Raw genomic sequence first — 21,218 nt, forward strand, 5'->3', positions numbered from 1 at the left:
GAAATCAAGTTGAATTAGTGAAAAAAATATACATGGTTGTGTTTATACTAATTAACACTGGCTTAATATGAAGCTATATTCAACTCAGCTTTAATCTCCTCTCAAATGACACTGCTGTGTTACAAACCCCCCCGCCCTGGGAAGGATTCTATTTTTGTCCCAGATGTTTTGCCCAGATACAGGTTGAAGAAGTGCGATGTTTGTCTGGGCTTTCAGAGCATGGGGGAACCTTATCTTGGGTAGAAGATACTCATCCTGTTGCACCAATACCATGTGGAGATGCTCAAGAAAACCAGGATCTTTCCTCTAATACAAGGCAGCACCTGGAAACCTCTGCCACTCACAGCACAAGGACACATTCCACAGCCATGAAATACAAGCAAAATAAGTCTGAACCTTACTAATAAGCCCTGGTGCTACTATATGCCCAGAAAAGAAAAAAGATAGAAACGCTTATTCCTACCTGGCAGCCCAGCAGGTCACTCCTGTGCCATCACATCTGCTCACGAATCTCTTTACACTGATGCCCACGTTGTTCACTGCCCTGTGTCAAACTCCTGCAACTTCTTTGGGACAAAACATCTCAAAAGGGCATTGCTCTCCAGGCCTCAATACTGAAAAGGGGTCACGATGACCCAACGTGAGACTGTGGAGAATAGTTAATAGTCTAGTAAGAGTTAGATACACCTAATATAATTCAAAAACAGGCTGCTTCCTAATCTGATACCCTATAAACCATTCAGGTAGAAGCCAAGGTATTTTCACATGGAATTCCTATGTATCGACTTGGTTTTTGGCATTTGCAGTACTATCCACTCCTATTTTGCTAGAAATACCCGAGTTTGCATGACAGCCCAAAACGTGCTAACAGCAAGGCAGCATCACTGCCTTCTCTCCACTCTTCCTCTTCTCACCTGCCTTCTCCCAAAAAAGAAATGCAGTGGTAACACAGCTGGCAAAATAGGAGTCAGACCTAACCAGAGCTAAGTATCTATCTTCTAGTGATTGAAAAATGGCCCCCAGCTGTGGTCATTTACTGGGTGGCACCAGTTTCCAAAGCACTGTGAAATCTCATTATAGCAGATAGAAAAAGGCACTGAGCTTCCACTAACTGTCCTTTCTTATTACTGAAGCTTATATTAATTTCAAATATAATTGTTATTTATGTTTCATTTAAACTGGCATATGAAGCTATGAACTCAACTTCTAATTCGTGCTAAAACTGACACAAAGTCGATGTTGAAAGTGATAAAACACAATAGGTCCTTAAATTGCACTAAATTATCAGTATAGGCCCCAACCATGTGGCAGGCATTCTATAGAATGCTAAACCCAGCATTTTATTTGGTAACATATAACAATGATTTCAGCTAGTTTTGAATTTTTCCTCGTAGTGCTGCTGTGAAAAATGTTCTGCCTGCCTTTGGCATTATATCCTGCAGAAAAGCACAGGTGAGAGACTGATGATGCATCCATCCAGTAAAAAATCAGTTTTGATCCCACAATAAATTGTTAAAGCCATGTGTGTACCACATAGGTCAATAATTGCTATGGCATTCACCATTGAAAGTCATCCATTGACATGAAAAAAAACCTAAGAGGTTGCAGAAAAACAATACACAGACACATCAAACACCTTGTTCTAACAGCTATTTTTGAAGCAAAGGATATAGGCTATTAGGGTTCAGTAGATTATGAAACCATGCAAAAATCAACTTATTTATGGAGATAAGATTTATCGAATCGCTAGGACACATTCCCCCTGTTCTTTTAAGGTATTTCATAATGACGCTGACAGATGAAAGACTTGGATGCCTGGCTCCTTAGCCCATAACACTGCCAATACACGAAAATTTATCAAAATGACAATTCAAAGCTATTTGTCCCTAGTTATTATAGAAGGGTCAGTTGCATTTTACACAGCTCATCTTAAATGATCGATGAAAGACACTGGAAAGACAGTCACCACTGCCTTCCACGTATGCAATGCGTTGCTCTGAGCTGAAACGCCAGACACACCTCAGGATGCAAAACACACTTTATAAAAGTTATTGATAAAATATGGGCCTAGGGGAAGCATCATTATTTTTTGTTAATAACAATAAACACTTTACATTCCTGTGAAGTATATGTGTATCTGAAAGGATGTTTGAGGCAGAAACAGCAGAGGGGTTGGTTCCAGATGAAGGTTAGACTGGAGCTGGAGAAGCGTTCAATGCTAAGGTCTTGCAAACAATTCAGACTGTCAAAACAAAATGGTGAATATCTTGCCAGATTAATTTTCCTCTACAGGTCTAGACTGGAAACTTATTTATAAAAAGCATACTGTTTGAAAAGATTGTGGCTGTAGGTAGTAAAGGAGATAGCATTTGAGACCACTAGAATCTTCTCTTCTCTACCCTTTGTACAATGTCAAAGAGTCCAGGGGAGAAATTACTCCTTTTCCTGAGATTTTCTCTGTTCTATTAATAGAGTTAAGGCCCAAGTATCACGTGCGCAGTTACATGATTAATTATACCACCACAGAAGAACACAACCCAGCTCAAAAGAGCAAGATAGGAAAAGCAGTGCTTGTACTTCCACAGCCCGACTTGCCAGTGCCCCAGTCCGATCCTCAGAGGCAAAGGTCTGCAAGATTGCTGAAAGCCACCTGTGATTGCATTCCCAGCAAGGCTGACAGCACATGGCTGAAAGGAAAAAAGAAACAGCAGGTTTTTATGGCCTTTGTGGGGGGGTTGTTTGGTTTTCTTATTGGGTTTTGTTGTTTGGGTGGTGTTTTTTCGTTTTGTTTTTTCAATATACAGACAAGGATAAATTTCACAAAGCAATTAGCTCTTTTGATGAATTTACTGAAGCTAATCCCAATACAGGACACTTCTTGTCTCTGAGAGGCTTTGTCACTTATACTCTGAGCAGATGTCTATTCAAAAAAAACCACAAACTACTTTACAAACAGCAGAAAGCCCCAAGGTCACTGTTACCTACTTTTCTGCAAAGCTTAATCTTCACAATTCATTTCATTTTTTTCATGATAATTTTGTGATCTTCTTTTGATGCTGAAAATTGTATTTTCTTTTATTTCCTGGGAGGAACTGCATTTTTAATCGGGCTTCCCAGAAAAAGCTTTTGCTGATCTTAATGTGAAAAGAAATCTCCCAAAAAAATACACCCAGGAAATGTTACTTCAGAATGACAGAGTTTATTTGACAGGGCAGAAGATGAAATGGCTTAAGTCCTTAAATTCTCTCCTCTCTACAGGCAACAGAAGAGTGTTTGGAAAGCTGAACACTGAAATACAGTTATGTCTAGAGACCGCTTGGCTTCTACCGCACATCACAGGAACATCTGGAGAGATGCAATTAGAGCACAAACAGCTGCAGTGCCCCCAGAATTGTTTCATTGTCACCTTGTGCTCCCTCACTGACTGCTGCATCTACTGAGTGACCTGTATTTTGTGACTCAGTTCTCAACTCTGTTGTATTGTCATACAAATGTTAAACGGCAGTAAGTTCACTGGTCTGTTAACAGAGCGGGCAGGTGTCACCAGGCTGACCTGCTGCCTCTGTGAGTGACCCCAATACCAGCCCTGTGTAACAATCAGTTACCCAAGCCCTGCCCTAACACAGTTAGAGACCTTGGCATGACTTGGGATTCAATGATCTCGTTAGAAATCACTCTCCTAATGAGAGATACTGCTTTATAATGCTGATGTGCATGGTGAGCAATCACATATGCAGAGTATCATACATCTGATATTCCAAGCAGTAATGCTCAGATCACTGCCATTCACAAAAGGCAGAATAACAGAGTTAAGAATATGTGTCACAGGGTAACACAGCACAGCTCAAGCTGCCCTAAAAAAGCATCCCCAAATTCTATTTTATGATGTCTGCAATCCCAGGTCCCAGAATCACAGAATGGTTGAGTTTGGAATGGCCTTCTGGACCTATTTAGAAATTGCAAAGACAAAACTTGTTAAAGTTTTTGGTGTGCCAAGAAACTGACCGGCAGCTCCCAAGACAAACTAACGTTATAGGTGTTCGTACTTCACGTATCTCACCCATGCAGAGAGGAAAGCTGTGATCTTCAGAAGTTCAACATGACCTGGTAATGTGTGCTTGCAGCCCAGAAAGCCAACCATATCCAGGCTGCATCAGAAGGAGTGTGGCCAGCAGGTCGAGGGAGGTGATTCTGCCCCTCTACTCTGCTCTTGTGACACCCCACCTGGAGTCCTGTGTCCAGTGCTGTGGCCCCCAGCATAAGGAGAATATGGACCTGTTGAAGCAAGTCCAGAGGAGGGCCATGATCAGAGGGCTGGAACACCTCTCCTATGATGACAGGCTGATAGAGTTGGGGTTGTTCAACCTGGAGAAGAGAAGGCTCCAGGAAGACCTTATAGCAGCCTTCTAGTATCTAAAAAGGACCAAGAACAACTGGAGAGGGACTTTTCACAAGGACATGTAGTGATAAGACAAGGGGTAATGGCTTTAAACTGAAAGAGGGTAGACTGAGATTAGATGTAAGGAATAAATTCTTCACCGTGAGGGTGGTGAGGCACTGGCACAGGCTGCTCAGAGAAGCTGTGGATGCCCCATCCCTGACGGTGTTCAATGCCAGGTTGGATGGGGCTTTGAAAAACCTGGTCTAGTAGAAGGTGTCCCTGCCCATGACAGTGGGGTTGGAACTGGATGTTTTCTTAGGTCCCTTCCAACACAAACTATTCTACAACTCAGATACCACTCAGCAGACATTTTGTTACAGACACATGGTTCCAATTGGGGCACAAGAGCTTTAGTGACCTGGAGAAGCTCACTTGCCAGAGCACAGGCCTATGGTGGCACCACTGGCAATGCCACTCATCGCCAAGCACTGACCTGGTTTTAACTCAGTGGCACGCACTTATCAGCACTAACAGGTAAATTACATCAGACCCCAAAAAGAGGGAGGAAAATAACAAAGTGAACTGCGTGGAGTGTCCTAAGATTAACAAAAACAGCAGAACAGAGTTTCTTATCTTCCCTGAAGTGTCAGAGATGTTCTCCAATGACACAGATTACAGCACAACCTATTCAGCATAACACCTTAGGAGAAAGCCAGATTTGCTTCTATTCCTTACTACTTCAGCAAGATTGCAAGGTTTGTTGATGTCATTATTTTACTGAGAAATTAGGATCAGGAAAGACTATGGAACTTACACAAACCATCACTTTCCACCACTCTCAACTCTAGCAATTTGTCATTTTCTTGGGTGTCAGTCTTGCTTGTTTTGACCTCATCAACAGCTCCAACCGAGGAAAATGGTTAACAGGTGAAATCTTAGTTGTTTAATATATTAGCAAATCTCTTGTGTTATTGAATAGCACAGTAATAAGCGTGAATACTGGTGAAAAATTGAGTCCCTCACTATCAAAACATTAGTTTAAAAAAAAACCCAAACATTAACTCTCACTTTAATGGATGATCATAGCTGATTGGGATACAATGAGAGCGCCCTCATCTCTCTCTCCACTTTAAAGTGTGAAGCTGCCTGCCTCATTTTCCATTTAGCCAGCAAAAAATGTGACAAGCTAGTAGTTTTCCACCTTGCTGTGGAACCTCCCCCAGGTTTGTCACAGATTCAGTGCTACTCACAGGAACCGCAGCACGTTGCTTTTATGGAACGCCTTTGAGAGAAGAGTTACTTGTTCAGAAATGCAATATGAAAAATAGGACTTGGGAAGGAACCTGTGGAGGAAGTCACATCAAGGCAGATCTGTGTAGAACTAAGTCATGACACTGTCAATCACAGCGAGGTACAACTTCTACCACAACCCGTCTCCCTAGAGGAAGAGGCCGTTTTGGGAAAGGATTCGCATTTGCTGCACTATGGAATCACAACAGACCATTTAGCTAGCTAGAAGAAAAGGCTTTAACAGAGAAGCTTCTGTTAAGAACAAACAAATGGGTTTGCCTGCAAAATAAAGCCCAACTGGTCTCTGCCTATAAGGCAGGTGAGATTCAGATCACCAGAGCTGAACTTGTCCCTCTGCAGCTCCAGCTTTGGCTCTGATCCAGAAGGGCTTTGACCTGCAACTTTTTGCAGAGCTGCTTTTCAAAATTGAGCCTTCATGACCAGTTTAGAGATTAGGAAAAGTATTTCCAGAATTATTCTATCTCAAACTAACACAGGAGATTAAAAGGCACTTCCATGTTGGTTGTAAACTAGTTTGGATAAGAGTTTTCATTATGTTTTAGGTACTTTGCCTGTTCTTTTTTCTGATAATTCTGTTGATATGATTTTCATATAATCTAGTCTGACCCTCATATATTTTTCCTTTTCTTGAACATTTTAATCTGTTCCCCACTCTACCATCCCCAAGTGCTTCTGGGGAAAGGGATGAGAGTGACGATAAAAGACACGATAAAAGACAAGATCATACTTCAGCTCTTTATCTTTGCAGATGGGTTTGGCTATCACAAATACTTTGAAACAGATTTTAGAGGCAGAAACAAGGGATTTTCTGTCCCTCTTGAGTAAAAAGTGTCATTCTCCATTCAGATGGACATCTCAAGTTAGTTGACTTTTTCTTTTCAGCAAGGAAATTGCCTCTTTCCCCCCTTCCAATCCTTTTACTCTGTTTTTTTTAAATAACTTATTTCCACACTTAAGTGACAAAAGTGTAATTCAAATAGTGTTTTTACTATATACTGAGAAATTTTTCATGAGGCAGAAAGGGCAAATTTGTTAACTTTTTTTTAATTTCAAGTCTGAGATGCCACGTAAAAATGCCTTACAATTAAGGCATGACCATAGTAGCATAGGCAGAGTAGAAAAGGGCATAGTACCTCAGGGTAAATTAAACATAATTTCATTTTAAGTAAAGGTAAGTAATTTTAAACTAGGTTTTTGGAGATGCAGTGCTTCATAAACAGTGGATGTAAAGTTTTTAAGAGGTGACTATGAGAACTTTCTATTTCTTTACATATATTCTGACAAGAGCTTTCTTCCTTTCACTGGACTTTAGTCCCTTTGCTTGCACTAGGATGCTCCTACTTGTCCATTCCCCTTATTGGGATGATACTTCCCTTGTTTTCATTCAACTCAAAACCCAGACACAGGATGCCAAAGGCCTGAGAGTTAGCTACAGCAAGAGGTGTATATGCTACAGTGGAACAATTTATGATCAAAAATCCCTTCCACAAAACAATAAGAATTCAAGAAGAAGGGTTCTCAGCTTCTCATATGGTCATTTGGCCTGTACAAGGACAGCACAGACAATACTGGTTTGGTCACTAAACTTAGCACCCATGTCTTATTTTGCTTACCACCTAGATTAAGTGCTGACAAAAAAATGCCAGACTGAAGAGAAGTTCTATTTCTTATCTTCCGACACAAAAAAAATGAGGTGTGCTGTGTCTCCCTGCGCACTCAAAGCAGACGGCCTGACAGCAAGGGGCAGGAAAGTGGTTCTTGCCCAGCCTGGCCGTACCTGAGAGCAGGAGAGTGGAGTCGATTTCAATGGGAAGATGCAGTGTCTTCAGTAGGCTTAGATCAGCCCCTTACATCTCCCATCAAACGCCAGTCCGAGGCCTTCAAGGAACCTGAAATTATGACTGCACAGAAGAGAAACCCATGTCTAAGCTACAGCCTAAATCTGGGACCTGTCTCCACTCGGATTGATCATTCTTATAGGATGACAGTCATTGCTTTCTCCACAGGACACTATACTTCAAAGCAAAGTAATATACTGCCTTCAGTTACACTAATGCAATCCCCTTTGATTTATCTGTTCTACCATTTCAGTCAACATCCCAGCAAGTCATCTACTTACCAGCTGCACGTCTACTTGACAGCTTTAGGGATCTTTCTCAAGCAATAAGTCCTGAATGTCTTTCCAGGGTCTTATGCTCCAGCTCTTTACTGTTTAGAGGATATTGCTCTATTTATTCTCAGCTTCATCGTCTTCTTAATGTTTATCTACCAGCATTGCCATCTTTCAAGCCACCGTACTGTAGATAAGGCCTTCTGCATCTGATTACTCGTCCAGTTATTATTTGCTGTTTTGTCCTCTATATTTAGATGTATTTTACATGTTTGCTGGCTTCATTTCCACACACTATTATCCTTGTCAGCGATAGAGAATAACAGTTGCAGTCATAACAATGATCATGTAGCCAGCTCCACTAACATTGTGTTAATTCTGCTCCCCACTCACACCCCCTTAGTGAACGATATTCAGAATTAATAACAGCTTGCAACTTACAGTGAGTGGAAAGGAAAGATGATCTACACTTTCACCTCTTTGGGGTTTGGTTGTGATGTTTGTGGGGTTTTGGTTGGTTTTGGTTGTTTGTTTTTCTGTGGGGTGGAGGTATGTGTGCTGTTTTTTGTTTTGCTTTTGTGGTTTTGTTTATTTTGGTTGGGTTTTTTTTTAATTTTTTTTTTCAATTATTATTATTTCCAATAAAAATACTCAACTATTTGCTGTCTTTTAAAAATGATATGTCTACTAGTAATAAAATACACCTTTAAACTTTTATTAACTGTATAATTGAAACGGGACCTAGGTCATGTTGGGTTCGTGGGTTTCTTTGTTTTGTTTTAATTATGTTTCACTTGCATAGGAAAATCTGTCTAGATGAGATTCAAGGAGGATCTCACTGACTTCAGCCTTAACCTCACACCAGGTGCTCAGTGAGATACTTAAATGCATATCGGTTGTAAAATCAGCCCTACAGTTCTCAGACCCAGCTACGTTCTGCTGCAGCCTCATCCTGGTTTTCTCACTGCCCTGCGTTTCTTAGAACAAAAGGAAATTTCTAAGTTTCCGTCAACATCCCTGTGACCTGGTTCACAGATAACCCTTAGACAATCCAGTCCCTTGGTGTACCAGTGTACTCACTTGTGGGTGACGTGAGAATAACAGTGCATTTGTCTCACAGCTGTTCTGTGTCCCACCTAGGAGGGGGCTCTGTGGACACACGACATCGCCGCCTGCAGAGGAAACCCAACTGTCCAACTCCTGAAGGGTTGATCTAGTGTGTCATTGTCTGTTTTCAAGCCTGATCTGTGTCTTTCATTACACTAAAGGTCTCCCTTCCCATTAATCTTGTTGAGCAGCTCTCCTCTCCAAGCTCTGCTGCCCACAATTTGTGATTTCTTATTGTTGAGCATCCATCACACGTAAAATCAGTTCTAAGCACCCCATTACTCATATATTTAGAGATGTCAAAGCAAGGCCTCCATGTAGCTCCCAGAACACTTTAGAATTCCCTTCAGCTTTCCCATCAAAAAGGCAAAAAGGACACAAGCAGACAGCATCTTATTTGAACTTGCCAGGGAGGTAGATTTCCTTATGCAGAAAGTTATGAGGAGGAGCAAGGCAAAAAAAGGTAACTGTATAGTACAGTTACAGTTAATGATGCATGAACATCTCAAGGTTCAGCTGATCAAGGACCCAGTCCTGAGTCCTTCAGGTGACTTTTTCAGTGCCAATATAATAGAACTTCTAGTGCTGACCCTGTAGGGAAACTAAGATGAGTTTTCTTTCTCATATTATAATATAATTTATATTAGACCATTGCACACAGCACTTCAGGACTTCGGAATGACCAGAGCTTTCTTCTGCTCAACCTGGTCTTCAGTTTTATTCAGGGACCGTTTCCATAACCATGACATGTATACATACAACTATGTTCCAAACAGATCAGGGAACCTGCAGAACTTCTGGAGAAAAAAAAAAAAATAGATAGTGACTAAAGAAGTTTCATGCATTCAAGAACTTCCATTACTGGGATAAGCCTCAGAGGAAGTTGTGGAGCTCGTCTCTAAATAGCATGTCTTAGAAGTTTGAATTCACACACTTATTAAAAGGGAAAGGATGATCAATTGCTCTCCAGGGTCTATCCACTAATGGATTCCTTTTCCCAGCACAGGATTGCTGCAGCTCATTCATTCACTCATTCATTCATTCATCACAACCCTGCAGTTGCGCAAACAGACTCTGTAAACAAAAACTCTTCACCAACAAACTCCTACCATGTGAACAACGTGAAGTGGCAAGCACAGGAACACCCTGCAGAGCAGCAGAGACAAGTAGCTCATTGATATTTCTTTTTCCTCTTATCAGTATAGTTAATACTGCTTTACAACCGATGTAAAAAGATACGTTACACTAGCAATAAACCTCAATACATTAATTCTCTATACAGACTGGTTGCTGAAGGCTTAATATCAGTCATAATTATTATCCGTAAAATGTTATTGGATCAGATCTTAAAAGTTAATGCTGCTTTGTTTCAGGAGATAAAGGACAGTAGGCTGGCAAGGGAGAGAAGGAAACATTAGGCGTCTGATCAATCTTTGTGTGATTTAAAACTTTAAAAGTTTTTTTTTAAAACCGCAGAAGGGACTCAACACCTCAAGTATTGTCCGAATTCCTATGAGCTGGCCTAAGCAGAGTCCTATGGCAAGAGTGATTTCTCAAAGGACATTTTATCTTTGAACTTGATGCCACTGCCCAGATGGGGGATGTAACTCTCTTCTTGAACTCAGGACTGGTGAATGCTGGCCTTAAGACACCTCAGATTGTCACGTGAACTTAGTAGGTAAAGCATCCCAGCACTGAGGGCCTTTCCTAAGCTGCAGCCTCCCACCATCCATGTGAGCCCTTGCTGCTCACAGCATTGCCTTCAAAAATGGACATTTGCCTTCGCAGCCTCATGCTAATGCAAGAGCTCTGTATCTGCAAAGTAGGTGCCCTAACAGAAGGCAAGCGGATAATAGAGCATGTAAGCTGCCCTAACATTTACAGATAATAAAGATTTATATCCTCCCTGTCCACAAACACGTTATTCAGCTCTCCACACTCACTAGTCCAGCTCTCCCTTTACCTTTTTGTAGTACAGGTTTGCAACACTCTGAAGCCATTACTCACCTCTGCCAAGAGGAAGAAAATGACAGCGTGAGAGCTGGGAGGGAGCAAAGGAGACCAGTGTGTGTCCTCCTCCCCAAAAGCCATCGTGCTTCCCAGCGAGAACTTTACTCTTACGTAAAACAAGCCCCGTCTCCTCCTTTCCCTGGTTACTCAGCAAATACTAATCATCACATGGACACCTCAGTGCCCTGTCAAGTGAGGAGAGATTTTGAAGGCTGACCACAGGGTCGAGACCTTTAAAAACAAAGGGAGGCTTAAGTGCCAGCTCTCAAGCCAGCCCGCACTAGACTCACTCTCTGCCTCTGTAATGCACCTGTTTTGCAAAACAACCATTAAATTTGGAAGCTTTATGGAATACGACATTTTTGAAATGTAAAAAGTATGCCAAGGAAATAAGGCAGAAGGGTAATAGGAAATTCTTGCAGGGAGACCTATTCTGAATTGTCTACACATAGATAAGGTGCAGAATTCCTTTCCTTAAAGATTTTATTAACCTTTTGCTGATGGAAGGAGATTACTGATTGAGAGCTAGATGAGGTCAGTGCAGCAATTATATTTCGAATCCTCTTCAAACAAGGCTCTTGTACAACGTAAGAAAAAAAATTGACAAAATGAATTGTTACTTAAACTGAGTCTTTTAGAAGAATAATTAACCTATAATAACTATTCTGGCTTCCTCTCCAGCCCTGAAAAGTAATCCTTTCTCATTAGTTTCAAGTTTAATTAGCATCAATAATGAAATGTCCCTCAGAAATAACCATTGCACTATGCTCTCCAATGCTGACATAAGCTGTCCTACAAACAGAAAGGCCACAGGGTGATATCTGAAGATAAGGAGAGGCTCAGCACATCACAGATGCTCCCAAAAATAAAAAGCAAACAATACTGTAAAAAACATGGAATGTGACAAAACCAGATTTATTTGAAAGACAAGTGTTGCAAACACATCGTTGAGCAGAGAAGACTCAAAAGTGGTTCTGCTGCAGTATTTCCAGTGAGTTACCGACCCTCTCAACTCTAATTCCTTGCTCTTTCTTTGGCCTTTTGGCTGGAGCAGAGAGAGATATCACTATTTAGTATATGCTATAGGAGAAAATGGTATTCAGCGCTCGCAGTCTAACTTAATCAAATAATGCTTTTTCCATCCCTGGCTTCTATGATCTCTCTGTAAAAAAAAGATATAATAATGCTTAGCATTGTCACCAGGGTGATAAGGCTTAAAGTACTTTGAGAATCTAACATGAAAGAGGTTGTAAAAAGCCCAGACATTCCGACTCATCTGAGATAGCCTGTCACTTAACGGGCCAGTAGAAACAACAGAGGAATGCCAATGTACAGGTTGTAATTAGAGGTCTGCTGCAACTTGCAGAGCTCTGAAGGATCACCACAGATTTCTGATAGGTGGAGTCAAAGATATTCAGCCACATATCACAGGCACTACAGTGACTGCATTCAAAAGAACCACGCAAACTTTCAAAACTGAGCTGGAAAGAAATCTTCAGCAATACAGAAGTCCTAGAAAGAGTATGACATATGGAGAAACACCACTTCTAATACACCTACTGATGCACATCATTCATTATATACTTAGATCAGTATTAGCTCTTCCTAACAGACCTCAATAAATACATAGCACAAGAATGCACACACAGCCCTATCATGCTATACTCCCACCCTCACCACTGCACTATCCCCGCTTCTTCCCCAACACGCACCACCAAACCTTCTCTGCTCTTCACCTCACACAGAACCATCTTTTCTCCCTTTGCCCAGCTTGTAACATGGACATAGAATCACAGTTTTATTTCATCACAACGTTTTGTAAGATATGAGACCAGAGAGAATTGTTTGTCAGCAAGAAAGTGGGGAAAAGCCTGCAGAAAGAACCCACACCTCTTTCTTCACCGTGCACTGCTACAGGAGAAATCCCAGTTCAAAATGAATTCGGCATATACCCTTGTTTGGGGAGGAAAGGCAGATCTTCTGCCTCAATGTAAACATTGGACTACCACTGAAAGACATTTGAGATTTGCAAGCTGAGATGAAGAGTTGCTAGAGACAAGTTATAAAGGGGATGCCCCACATTTCTAGAACCATCTAGGTGAAAGCCTCCTGCCTTGTACCTCCACTTCGCCATCTGTAATCCACAAAGAAACAAGCAAGCAATGGAAGTTTTAAACACACTCAAATCCCCACTCTCTGTTAATTTCTGCTATCTTAAGTGGGAAACCATAAAGAACAAACCTTCTCCCACTGTCTCCACAACGTTTTCCATTCCCAGGACAGCCAGTGCTCCATTTGCTCAGCAGCCCCCACCAGCCAACACCTGCAGCTCCTCACCACAAATGGAGATGGTGCCCAGCTGCAGCTGCTAAATGCACCCTGGCCAGCTGGCCATGGGCACAGGATCCACAGCCTCGCTCACGCTCCCTCACATTTTGTGGGGATACCAGTAACACTGGCCAAAACCTCACAAAGTATTCAAACTGCAAATCTAAGCTTGATCATCTGGCTTCAAGACAGGTGGTGCTTTAATAATCAAAGGCAGAGCTTGTAATTAAAACAAAACAAAACTTAATCTCTCGTAGCATCAAACAAAACTGATGCTATATTTAAGTTGGAGAAGATTGCTGTCACTGAAGTGAATGAAAAAGCTGTCCTACAATTAACATTGCAGAGATGAGAATAAATCAATATGGTAGGCTGTTTTAGCATTTCCCTTAAAAATCTGAGAGTTCAGACTGCTCCTTATTGTCTTCATTGAGGTTCTTAGAAAGTAAAATCCACAAAAAATAGCACCTTCTACCAAAGGAGTTCAAAAGCAGTCAAAACTACGCTTGCTTTGCAAAGGAAGTATCTGCCATGAAGTATTTGGCGTCCCAGGACATGTCAATGGTAGGGCTGTGCATACGCAACCGCTCCTCTGAGCCCAGCTCCTCAGCTGGTTCTCTCCTCCTCCCTGCTCGCTCTGTGCCATAGTCACTTGCAACAGACCCAAAACTGCAAGATTATTAAGTTGGGAGTCAAAGCAGAACTCGATTTCCGCAGCTACCCTTGCACCTTCCTACTGAAGTTCTTTGGCAAAGGGAAAAATAAATGCAAAAGATTAACGGATGTGCTGTTTTCAAACCATGAGGATCACTTCACATTCGGTACCTGTTTTTCCATGCTCAATTCCATCTTTGTGCAATAGTTTACCATTTTCCTTAAAACGCCTGTTGTTAGAAACTTCTCTATAGTCTGCAGCCAGCCACTAGCTCCTTCTAATGGATACGGCTCAAACGTTCCAGCCACATGTCATAGATCTTACACAACTAACAAGTGAAGATGATTCTCCTTCACTACAGCTGACATAGTTTATAGCTTCTGAAAGTAGAGATATCTAAGTCTTATCTGTGCTGTCACAGGGAATTTCTGAGTAGCCATGCTAAGCAGGATAGTGACAACCATGAAGATACTCAGCCACCTCAGCCATAAATCAAAATACTCATGTAAATTAGACTTTAGTCTCAAAATGTGTTTCTTGCCTAAATATTTAAACACATAAATAACCTCCAGCCATTCCAGCTTGTCATTTTAAGCTTTTTGACATTTATTGTTCACAAGAAAAGAAAGGTCAGACTTATCAAATCTGCATTTATGCTTCCATGACATTTTTCTTCAACCAAATTTTTCTGAATTAGAGAAGCAAGACAAATGTGGCACATTTCATAAAGGGCCTTTCTCAGCTCAGCACTGTGGTCTCGGCAGCCCCGCTGAGCTCAGAAGAGGCTTCTCAGGAAACAGATGCTGTGACTCAGTGGATAGAAAGAGATTTGGGAAGTCTGCAACCTGAATTGCTGTTTGCTCTTAGGTAAATCACCTGTGCCAGAAAAAGTAGATGTCCCAGTCTCAGTATTCTGGTTCTGGGCAGCCCAAGTGGTGCTTTGGTATGAGAATTAAAGACAGGAAATGTCCAGGCACAGCGCAGAATCAGCTGCCACTTGGGAAGAAAATCACAACCTGGACCCCAAAAGTCCCACCACCCCAAATGAGTTGGCACTGATATGTTGAAAAAATGATATGTTCTTTACTGTGATGAGGCTCATTTATTTGGGAATTTTGTAAGTGCTAAATACTACCAATCTCCATCCACTTTTTCTACTTTTTTGCGCTAATTTACAAATACCGTCACAAACGCGGATTTTATTTCCTATCATGTAATGTTTATGTGAGATGTGCAGTGAACCAAATGACCAGATTACTTCAAGATACAACTCAATCAGACACTGCAAAACTGCCTTAGATTTTGAAGAATGTCTTTGCATTTGTATAATAAAGCACTTAAGTCTCCCAGCGCGCTTCTTTGCTGCAGGTATTTATTCCCTGTTTTTAAGGATGGGGAAATAAAAGCACAGCAAGTTTAGAGAAAACATCTTTTTTTTAAATGTGCCATAAATGTTCACTCAAATAAAAAAATAAACACAATGAACTGATATTTATGCCACTTTTTGGTGTTTGTTGTTCTTATAAATAGAACATTCATAAGAACAATGAGCCCAAAAGTAAACAAAATTTGCAGAAAACAGACCTGGAAATCATAAATACATTGTGCATAATCCTGACTCCCATCGAAGATCAGCAACACCGCATAACTCTGGTCCGACCAAAACCATGGGAACAGCGATCACGGCGTATTTTTCATGAACCACTCAAAGACTGAGCACCACTTCTAACATTATCTGCCAAATAATTGGCAACAAATTTGCAAAGCCCCAAATTTTTGCGTTCAGCATGTAAATAGCAAGCAAGGCACCATCAGACAGGTGATCCATATGCTGAGTTTTCTCGGTGCTGATGGAGCAGGAAAGTGATTTCAATAGGAGCAGGCGGGACAGCAGCAGGACCGAGGATCATGCTGCCCATGAAGCCAGGCGAACCCATCACCAGGCAATTGGTTTCCTCTTCAAGAGGCATTTATAGTTAAAGAAGAGGCACTGTGGGCTGACTACATCCACATTTCTGAAGAGCACCAGTGACTGGAGGTCTAGAGGGAGGTGCTACAGACCTTATACTCGAGGCAAGGAGGACTGGAAAGATGCTCCCAAGCACACTTAGGATTCGGTGTGATTCGGCAGCTGCTGATCAGCCTGCACCGCACTGGCAGCTGTGACAACCCCCGGCCAGAAAAGGAAGAACCTCAATTTGTGCCAGTTCATGTCTAGAGTAAACTCAAGTGCAACTCAAGCCCATCCTTAACCTTTGGACTGGCAAAGCTGGCCTGATAGGCGAGGCAAAGCGCAAAACCCCAGCAGAAAAGAGCAAAACCACTTGCACTACAATGAAAACCTTTCAGATACCTGACTGCAATGCTTCAGCCTTACTCACCAAGCTTCGCCACCAATTTATCAGAAGATCAGATCTCAGATATTGCATACAGTTGAGAATGAGAGAAAAACAGAGAACAACTGGAAAGTGCCTGATGTCTTCTACCAGTTTTCTGGTCACTGTGGCACAGCTCCAAGCCCTGTGCTTTAAAAGCAGAAAAAAAAAACAAAAAATAGCAAAAGAAAATCATATCTAAGAGACCTTGATTAAACACTGGTACCTCTAAAATATGCAGAAAGAATTCTGCAGACTTCACTACAGTTGGAGTTCAGCTTGGAGCTCTGATTTTCATTTACAAAATGTCCACTTTCAAAACCACATTTTCAACTAGTCTAAAGTTCTTTCTAATCTCCAGGCAAAGGGTTCCTCCTGCAAATGAGTTCATCTGCATGGTAGCACTACCCTAAAGATGTAAATCCTAATTGCCTCAGCATTATAACAGCATCAGTATGTAGTGAATGCAGGCAGTTTCAGAGAGAATACATGTAGCTAGTTAATAAAATTTTAGATGAAGGCCACAGTGCAGGTGTAATATTTCGCCTAGCCAGAGGATGAAAAGCTATGCATTGCTATTTAAAAAATATAATTGGAATGTTAAATCTATTTCATGAATGAAAGTACATTGACCTTTAGAGGGAGGAATGACTCATTTTCATCCCCGTATGCCCCTTTTTAACATACTCTTCCCAACTTTACATATGTTAGAAGCAATTAGTTCTCATAGGAAGTTATTTTATGGCCATTTCAGCTTATTAAACTTCCTGAGTAAACTCACAAGAAACCTATTTAGCAACATTTGTGGCTCAGGTGCCCTGCAGTGAGTGGATCGGTTACCTGTGACCTTAACATGAAAAAAATCCAAACCCCAACGCAGGGTCAGGGTGCAAGGGCTCTGGATCATGTGAATGTAGAGCACTAACCTCAGCCTAACCCAAACCCACACCATATTATCCACGGGGTGGATTTGCCAAAACGGCCGCACACATGCTACCCTATCTGATCTTAAGAGTCCTGGGAGTAATTTTAGCCCAGCAGCAGAGGATCAGTCATGCAAAGCATGGTCGGTGCTGATGCTCAGATAGTTCTTTAATTGACAGTCTCTATATAGAGACAATTTAGGATTTTTTCCCAAGTAAGCTCAATAACATGTTCAGAGACTATACTGCTACAGAGACCCACTGCGTTTCGACACTAGATAGCAAATCCTGTAAGACAGAACTGAAACTGGCCAGGACTCCTCTGACTGAAGTGTACACTAGATGTCCAGTTTCCCATGGCAATGTACTGGGTTTAAGCTCTTTTGGGAAAGGTTTCCTTGGCAGTAAGGTGCAATTTCTAGTCAAAACCAAAAACGATGAGAGCAAAGTCAGCAGCAACCTGTTAGTTAGGAGGTTCACCTAAAATATGGGAATCAGCAACACTGCAATCCTCTCCAAGCTTGCTCCTCCATTCCTCTACATTTCTTGTTGTGTGTTTTTCCAGATAAATGATTGAAATGAATTTGATTATTTTTTTTTTTGTCCCAGAGAAGCACTGGGAAAAAGGAGAAGAAGCCAATATTTCCAAGAGGAAAAACCTCTCATATCCAATTTTGAAAAAGCCAAGCTGACACAGAAATGGTATATGGACTGAGGACCACATCCTCTCTAAATGGAAACCTCTTCCTGCAGGATGCACTATTCCCACAAGGTTGAGTGTGTGAGAGAAATCTGGCATTGAGAGTATTTGCAGGAGAACCCTGCAGAAATTCCTGTGAACTTTATGGTTTGTTTGTTAAACAACAACAGTCCAGAAAATACATCCTTTACTAATTATTCAGTAACACACTGAGACAAATTCCTTTATACTTTGTGCAAACATGCTGTTAAAAAGATAAAAGGTATTGGAAAGTACAACAATTAAAGAAAATAAAGCATTATTTACAGGACTCTGTTGTCACCCGTAAGGTAAATGGGAATTCATCTCCTTGCAATTTTTTTCTCATCCTAAAATTGAATTCATTTTCCATTCACACAGATGATAATTTGGCTAAAATAGTTTGCAAGGTAATTATATCTTTTCCTGGGAAATACTGCAATCCTGGGCATCTCCAGCAGAGGAAAAAAAAAAAAAAAAAAACAAAGCTAAATACATCAACATAAGTGAAGCAGCTTTACATTGTTGATGGGAGGATTGTGTTGTTTGAAATCCATTTCCAACGAGCTTAGCCAATGAAGAAAAGGCTCAATTGCCTTAGGAAGGGCTTTAGTTAAGCCTCATACACATTAGCTGCAATGGTGTTAATAACTGCTGGGATCTGCACACTTATGGGCTGGTGGATGCTGTTATCACTGTGTCAGCGCATCCTGTTGTCAGCTGCGCTACAAGGCACAAGTTTCAGCACAGCAGCGACACGTGGGGTCCATGTAGGCAGCACCTTCTCAAAGCAGAAATAATGTATTTTTATATGTTTTTAAACAAACCCATGTTAAAAATCCAGTGCAAAGCCGCGTAACAGGATAACTACACTAAGGTGTCATTGCTGAAAAAGCAGAGATGCAATTGTATAGTGACAAAACTTCCAAAGGTTAGCAACCTTGATGTAGAATTCAAGAAGACTAGGATTGTTACAGAGGATTATGAACAGCTACTAAAATTATTACTGGGACATAGGTAAATGAGGTCCATATTCCTTCCCCTTTTTCTGCATCTCCTATGATTGACTTTGCACAGCTGTGTTGCAGTGAGAACAGCAGAGCCTTGTCTCCAACATGATTTTACAGGGGCATAGCTAACTATTACTTATCTAGCTGGAAAAACATGCATTTCTTCTGAGCTGTGAGACAACACACAACATCCAGAGCCTGTGCGTTTCACTAACTTTGGTTAAAGCTCCATCTGTGTTATATTCAGATGATCAGAACACTTGTTAGTTCACAGGTATACCCTTCACCCAGGTTATAAAAACACACCTTAATCCTCAAAGAAGATAAATGCATGCCCTCCAGCTCCCTTATTGCTATAAGCACTGGCATCAAGATGGCATTACAAGCTACTGCTGTATCTTCACTGCCAAGCAGGGAGTTCTCTAAAGCAAAATAACTGCTACTCACAAAAAAATCCCCAATCAGGAAAATGAGAAAGTGGGTTTTGATGGTTGTTTTGTTTTTTACTGCAATGTATCAAAGCAAGACCTGCTGGAAGGTCGGGTGTGTTGGCCTCACCTAGCCACCTTGTGGTGGACAGGACCTCTGCGTTCTCCCTGCCAGAACTGGCACAGGAAGAGCTCGCCCAGGTACCTCACTTCAGCCACAAGCGTAAGACTGACTCACACCCAGCCTGCTTTAATTTTCGTTTCAGGCAGCAAGGAATGAGCTGGGTTTAGTCTGTGGTTATTCAGACTGCTGGAACAGCTTTTCAGATGAGCATCAAAAAATGATTTGCTCCAACTTTGTATTCAAGACAAGCACTGACTTGTCTCACCTCTTGTGAATTTACTTAAGTATATTCTGTGGTCCATTAAGTAGGTGGCTACTCAGGGACACACTATCAACTTCTACACAGCTTCATAAAAGCTACCTAACTTAACTCACTGTGACAAATTATTTGGCCCTGCAGTCCTCTAGGTATTATACATTTTTAGTGGGAGAGCCTGAATCAGAGCCTGTGTTAAATGTACAATGCACACAGAGAATGGCAGTCTCTCTTGATCACTGGCCCAAAGAAGAACCTTGATTTCAGGTAACGGAGCTGCCCCATACCCTGACTGCAAATCACTGCCATGCAGAACCAACATTTTAAGCCAGTTTCTCTTTTCACAGAAGTACCAGTGCTACATGAGCCTCCTCAGATGTACAACTTCTTGCCTTACTATAGCTGATACAGGGCACTTTGCTAACGATCCTCTGTGGTTTTAAAAAGGACAGAAATTAGCTGTTTCAGATGCAAGAAGCTCAGAAGAAAACCTGCCTCTTACAGGTTTGTCTGTCAGCCATTACCTTATAAATTTCAAGAAGAGTAATAATATCAATACCGATAGCCCATAGCATTAATGTACAATTTTGGTGGTCAGCCCCAGCTGTGGAAATGTGCCATTCCCTGAAGGCTGCCTGCACATAACCTTGGAATCGCTTGCAACACTTTGAGGAAGCTCCCCTTTTTAACATCATATCTTTTAAGTTTCAAATAACCTGATCTTGCTGTCTGAGACTAATAACACTTTAACCTTTGGGTGTTGCTTGCGGCTGGCACAAACGAACTCTTGGCATTTCGTAAAAATCCCTCAGCCCTTTCATGATAGTCCTCCTGGCTCCAGGAAAGCCCCTCTTATCGACACATTTTGCATTGGTAAAGCGCAGCCCTTAAGAACAAGCTGGTAGGGGAAGCCACCGCTGCTCGGGGGAGCTGCGCTTCCCGTACCCGGGGGGCTGGCAGCGACCGGGGCTACGGCGCGGAGGTGCCGGCCGTGTGTCCGGTGGAAAGGGCACAGTGCACTGCCGGGACTCCGCGCCCGCGGAGGGCTCGGCGGGAGAGGGCTCGGGGCGCTGCCCGGCGCGGTGCGCGGCATGCAACGCACGGCTCACCTGCCGCGGAGACGTGGAAGAGAAGGCGGGGGCGGGCGGCGCGGATGGCCGCCGACAGCCCGCGCTCGCTGCCCGGGAGGGCGCCGCGGCGTTCGGGCATCAGCCGCACCCGCAGCCGCCCGTCGCCGGCGCGGAGCCACCAGGTGAAGAGCTCGGTGAGGTTGAACTCCAGCTGCGCCCCGCCGGAACCCGGCGGCGGCTCGCCGGCGCAGCCGTCCCGCAGGCTGCCCTCGCCCACCTCCAGCACCAGCTGCTTGGCGCGCCGCAGCCGCCGCCCGGCCGCGGAGGGCCCGCCGGGGGGGGCGGGCGGCGCGGCCCGCGGCAGCCCCCCGCGGGCGGCGCGAAGCAGAGGCGCGCAGTCCAGCCGCAGGCG

General features: G+C 42.5%; 1 protein-coding gene across 1 annotated transcript in view; it reads right to left on the reverse strand.

Annotated features, from left to right (window-relative positions):
• ALK (ALK receptor tyrosine kinase) overlaps nucleotides 1–20,945 on the reverse strand; it is a gene marked incomplete at both ends in the record, with an annotated part of 331,753 nt that extends 310,808 nt beyond the window's left edge. Inside the window, one exon of the mRNA XM_082048887.1 lies at nucleotides 20,839–20,945. Within this exon, the coding sequence (XP_081905013.1) occupies nucleotides 20,839–20,945 (107 nt within the window). The remainder of the gene's footprint in view (nucleotides 1–20,838) is intronic.
• Nucleotides 20,946–21,218: the final 273 nt, after the last annotated feature.

This window comes from Streptopelia decaocto (genome assembly GCF_964273445.1).
Source record: "Streptopelia decaocto genome assembly, chromosome: 3".
NCBI lineage: Eukaryota > Metazoa > Chordata > Aves > Columbiformes > Columbidae > Streptopelia > Streptopelia decaocto.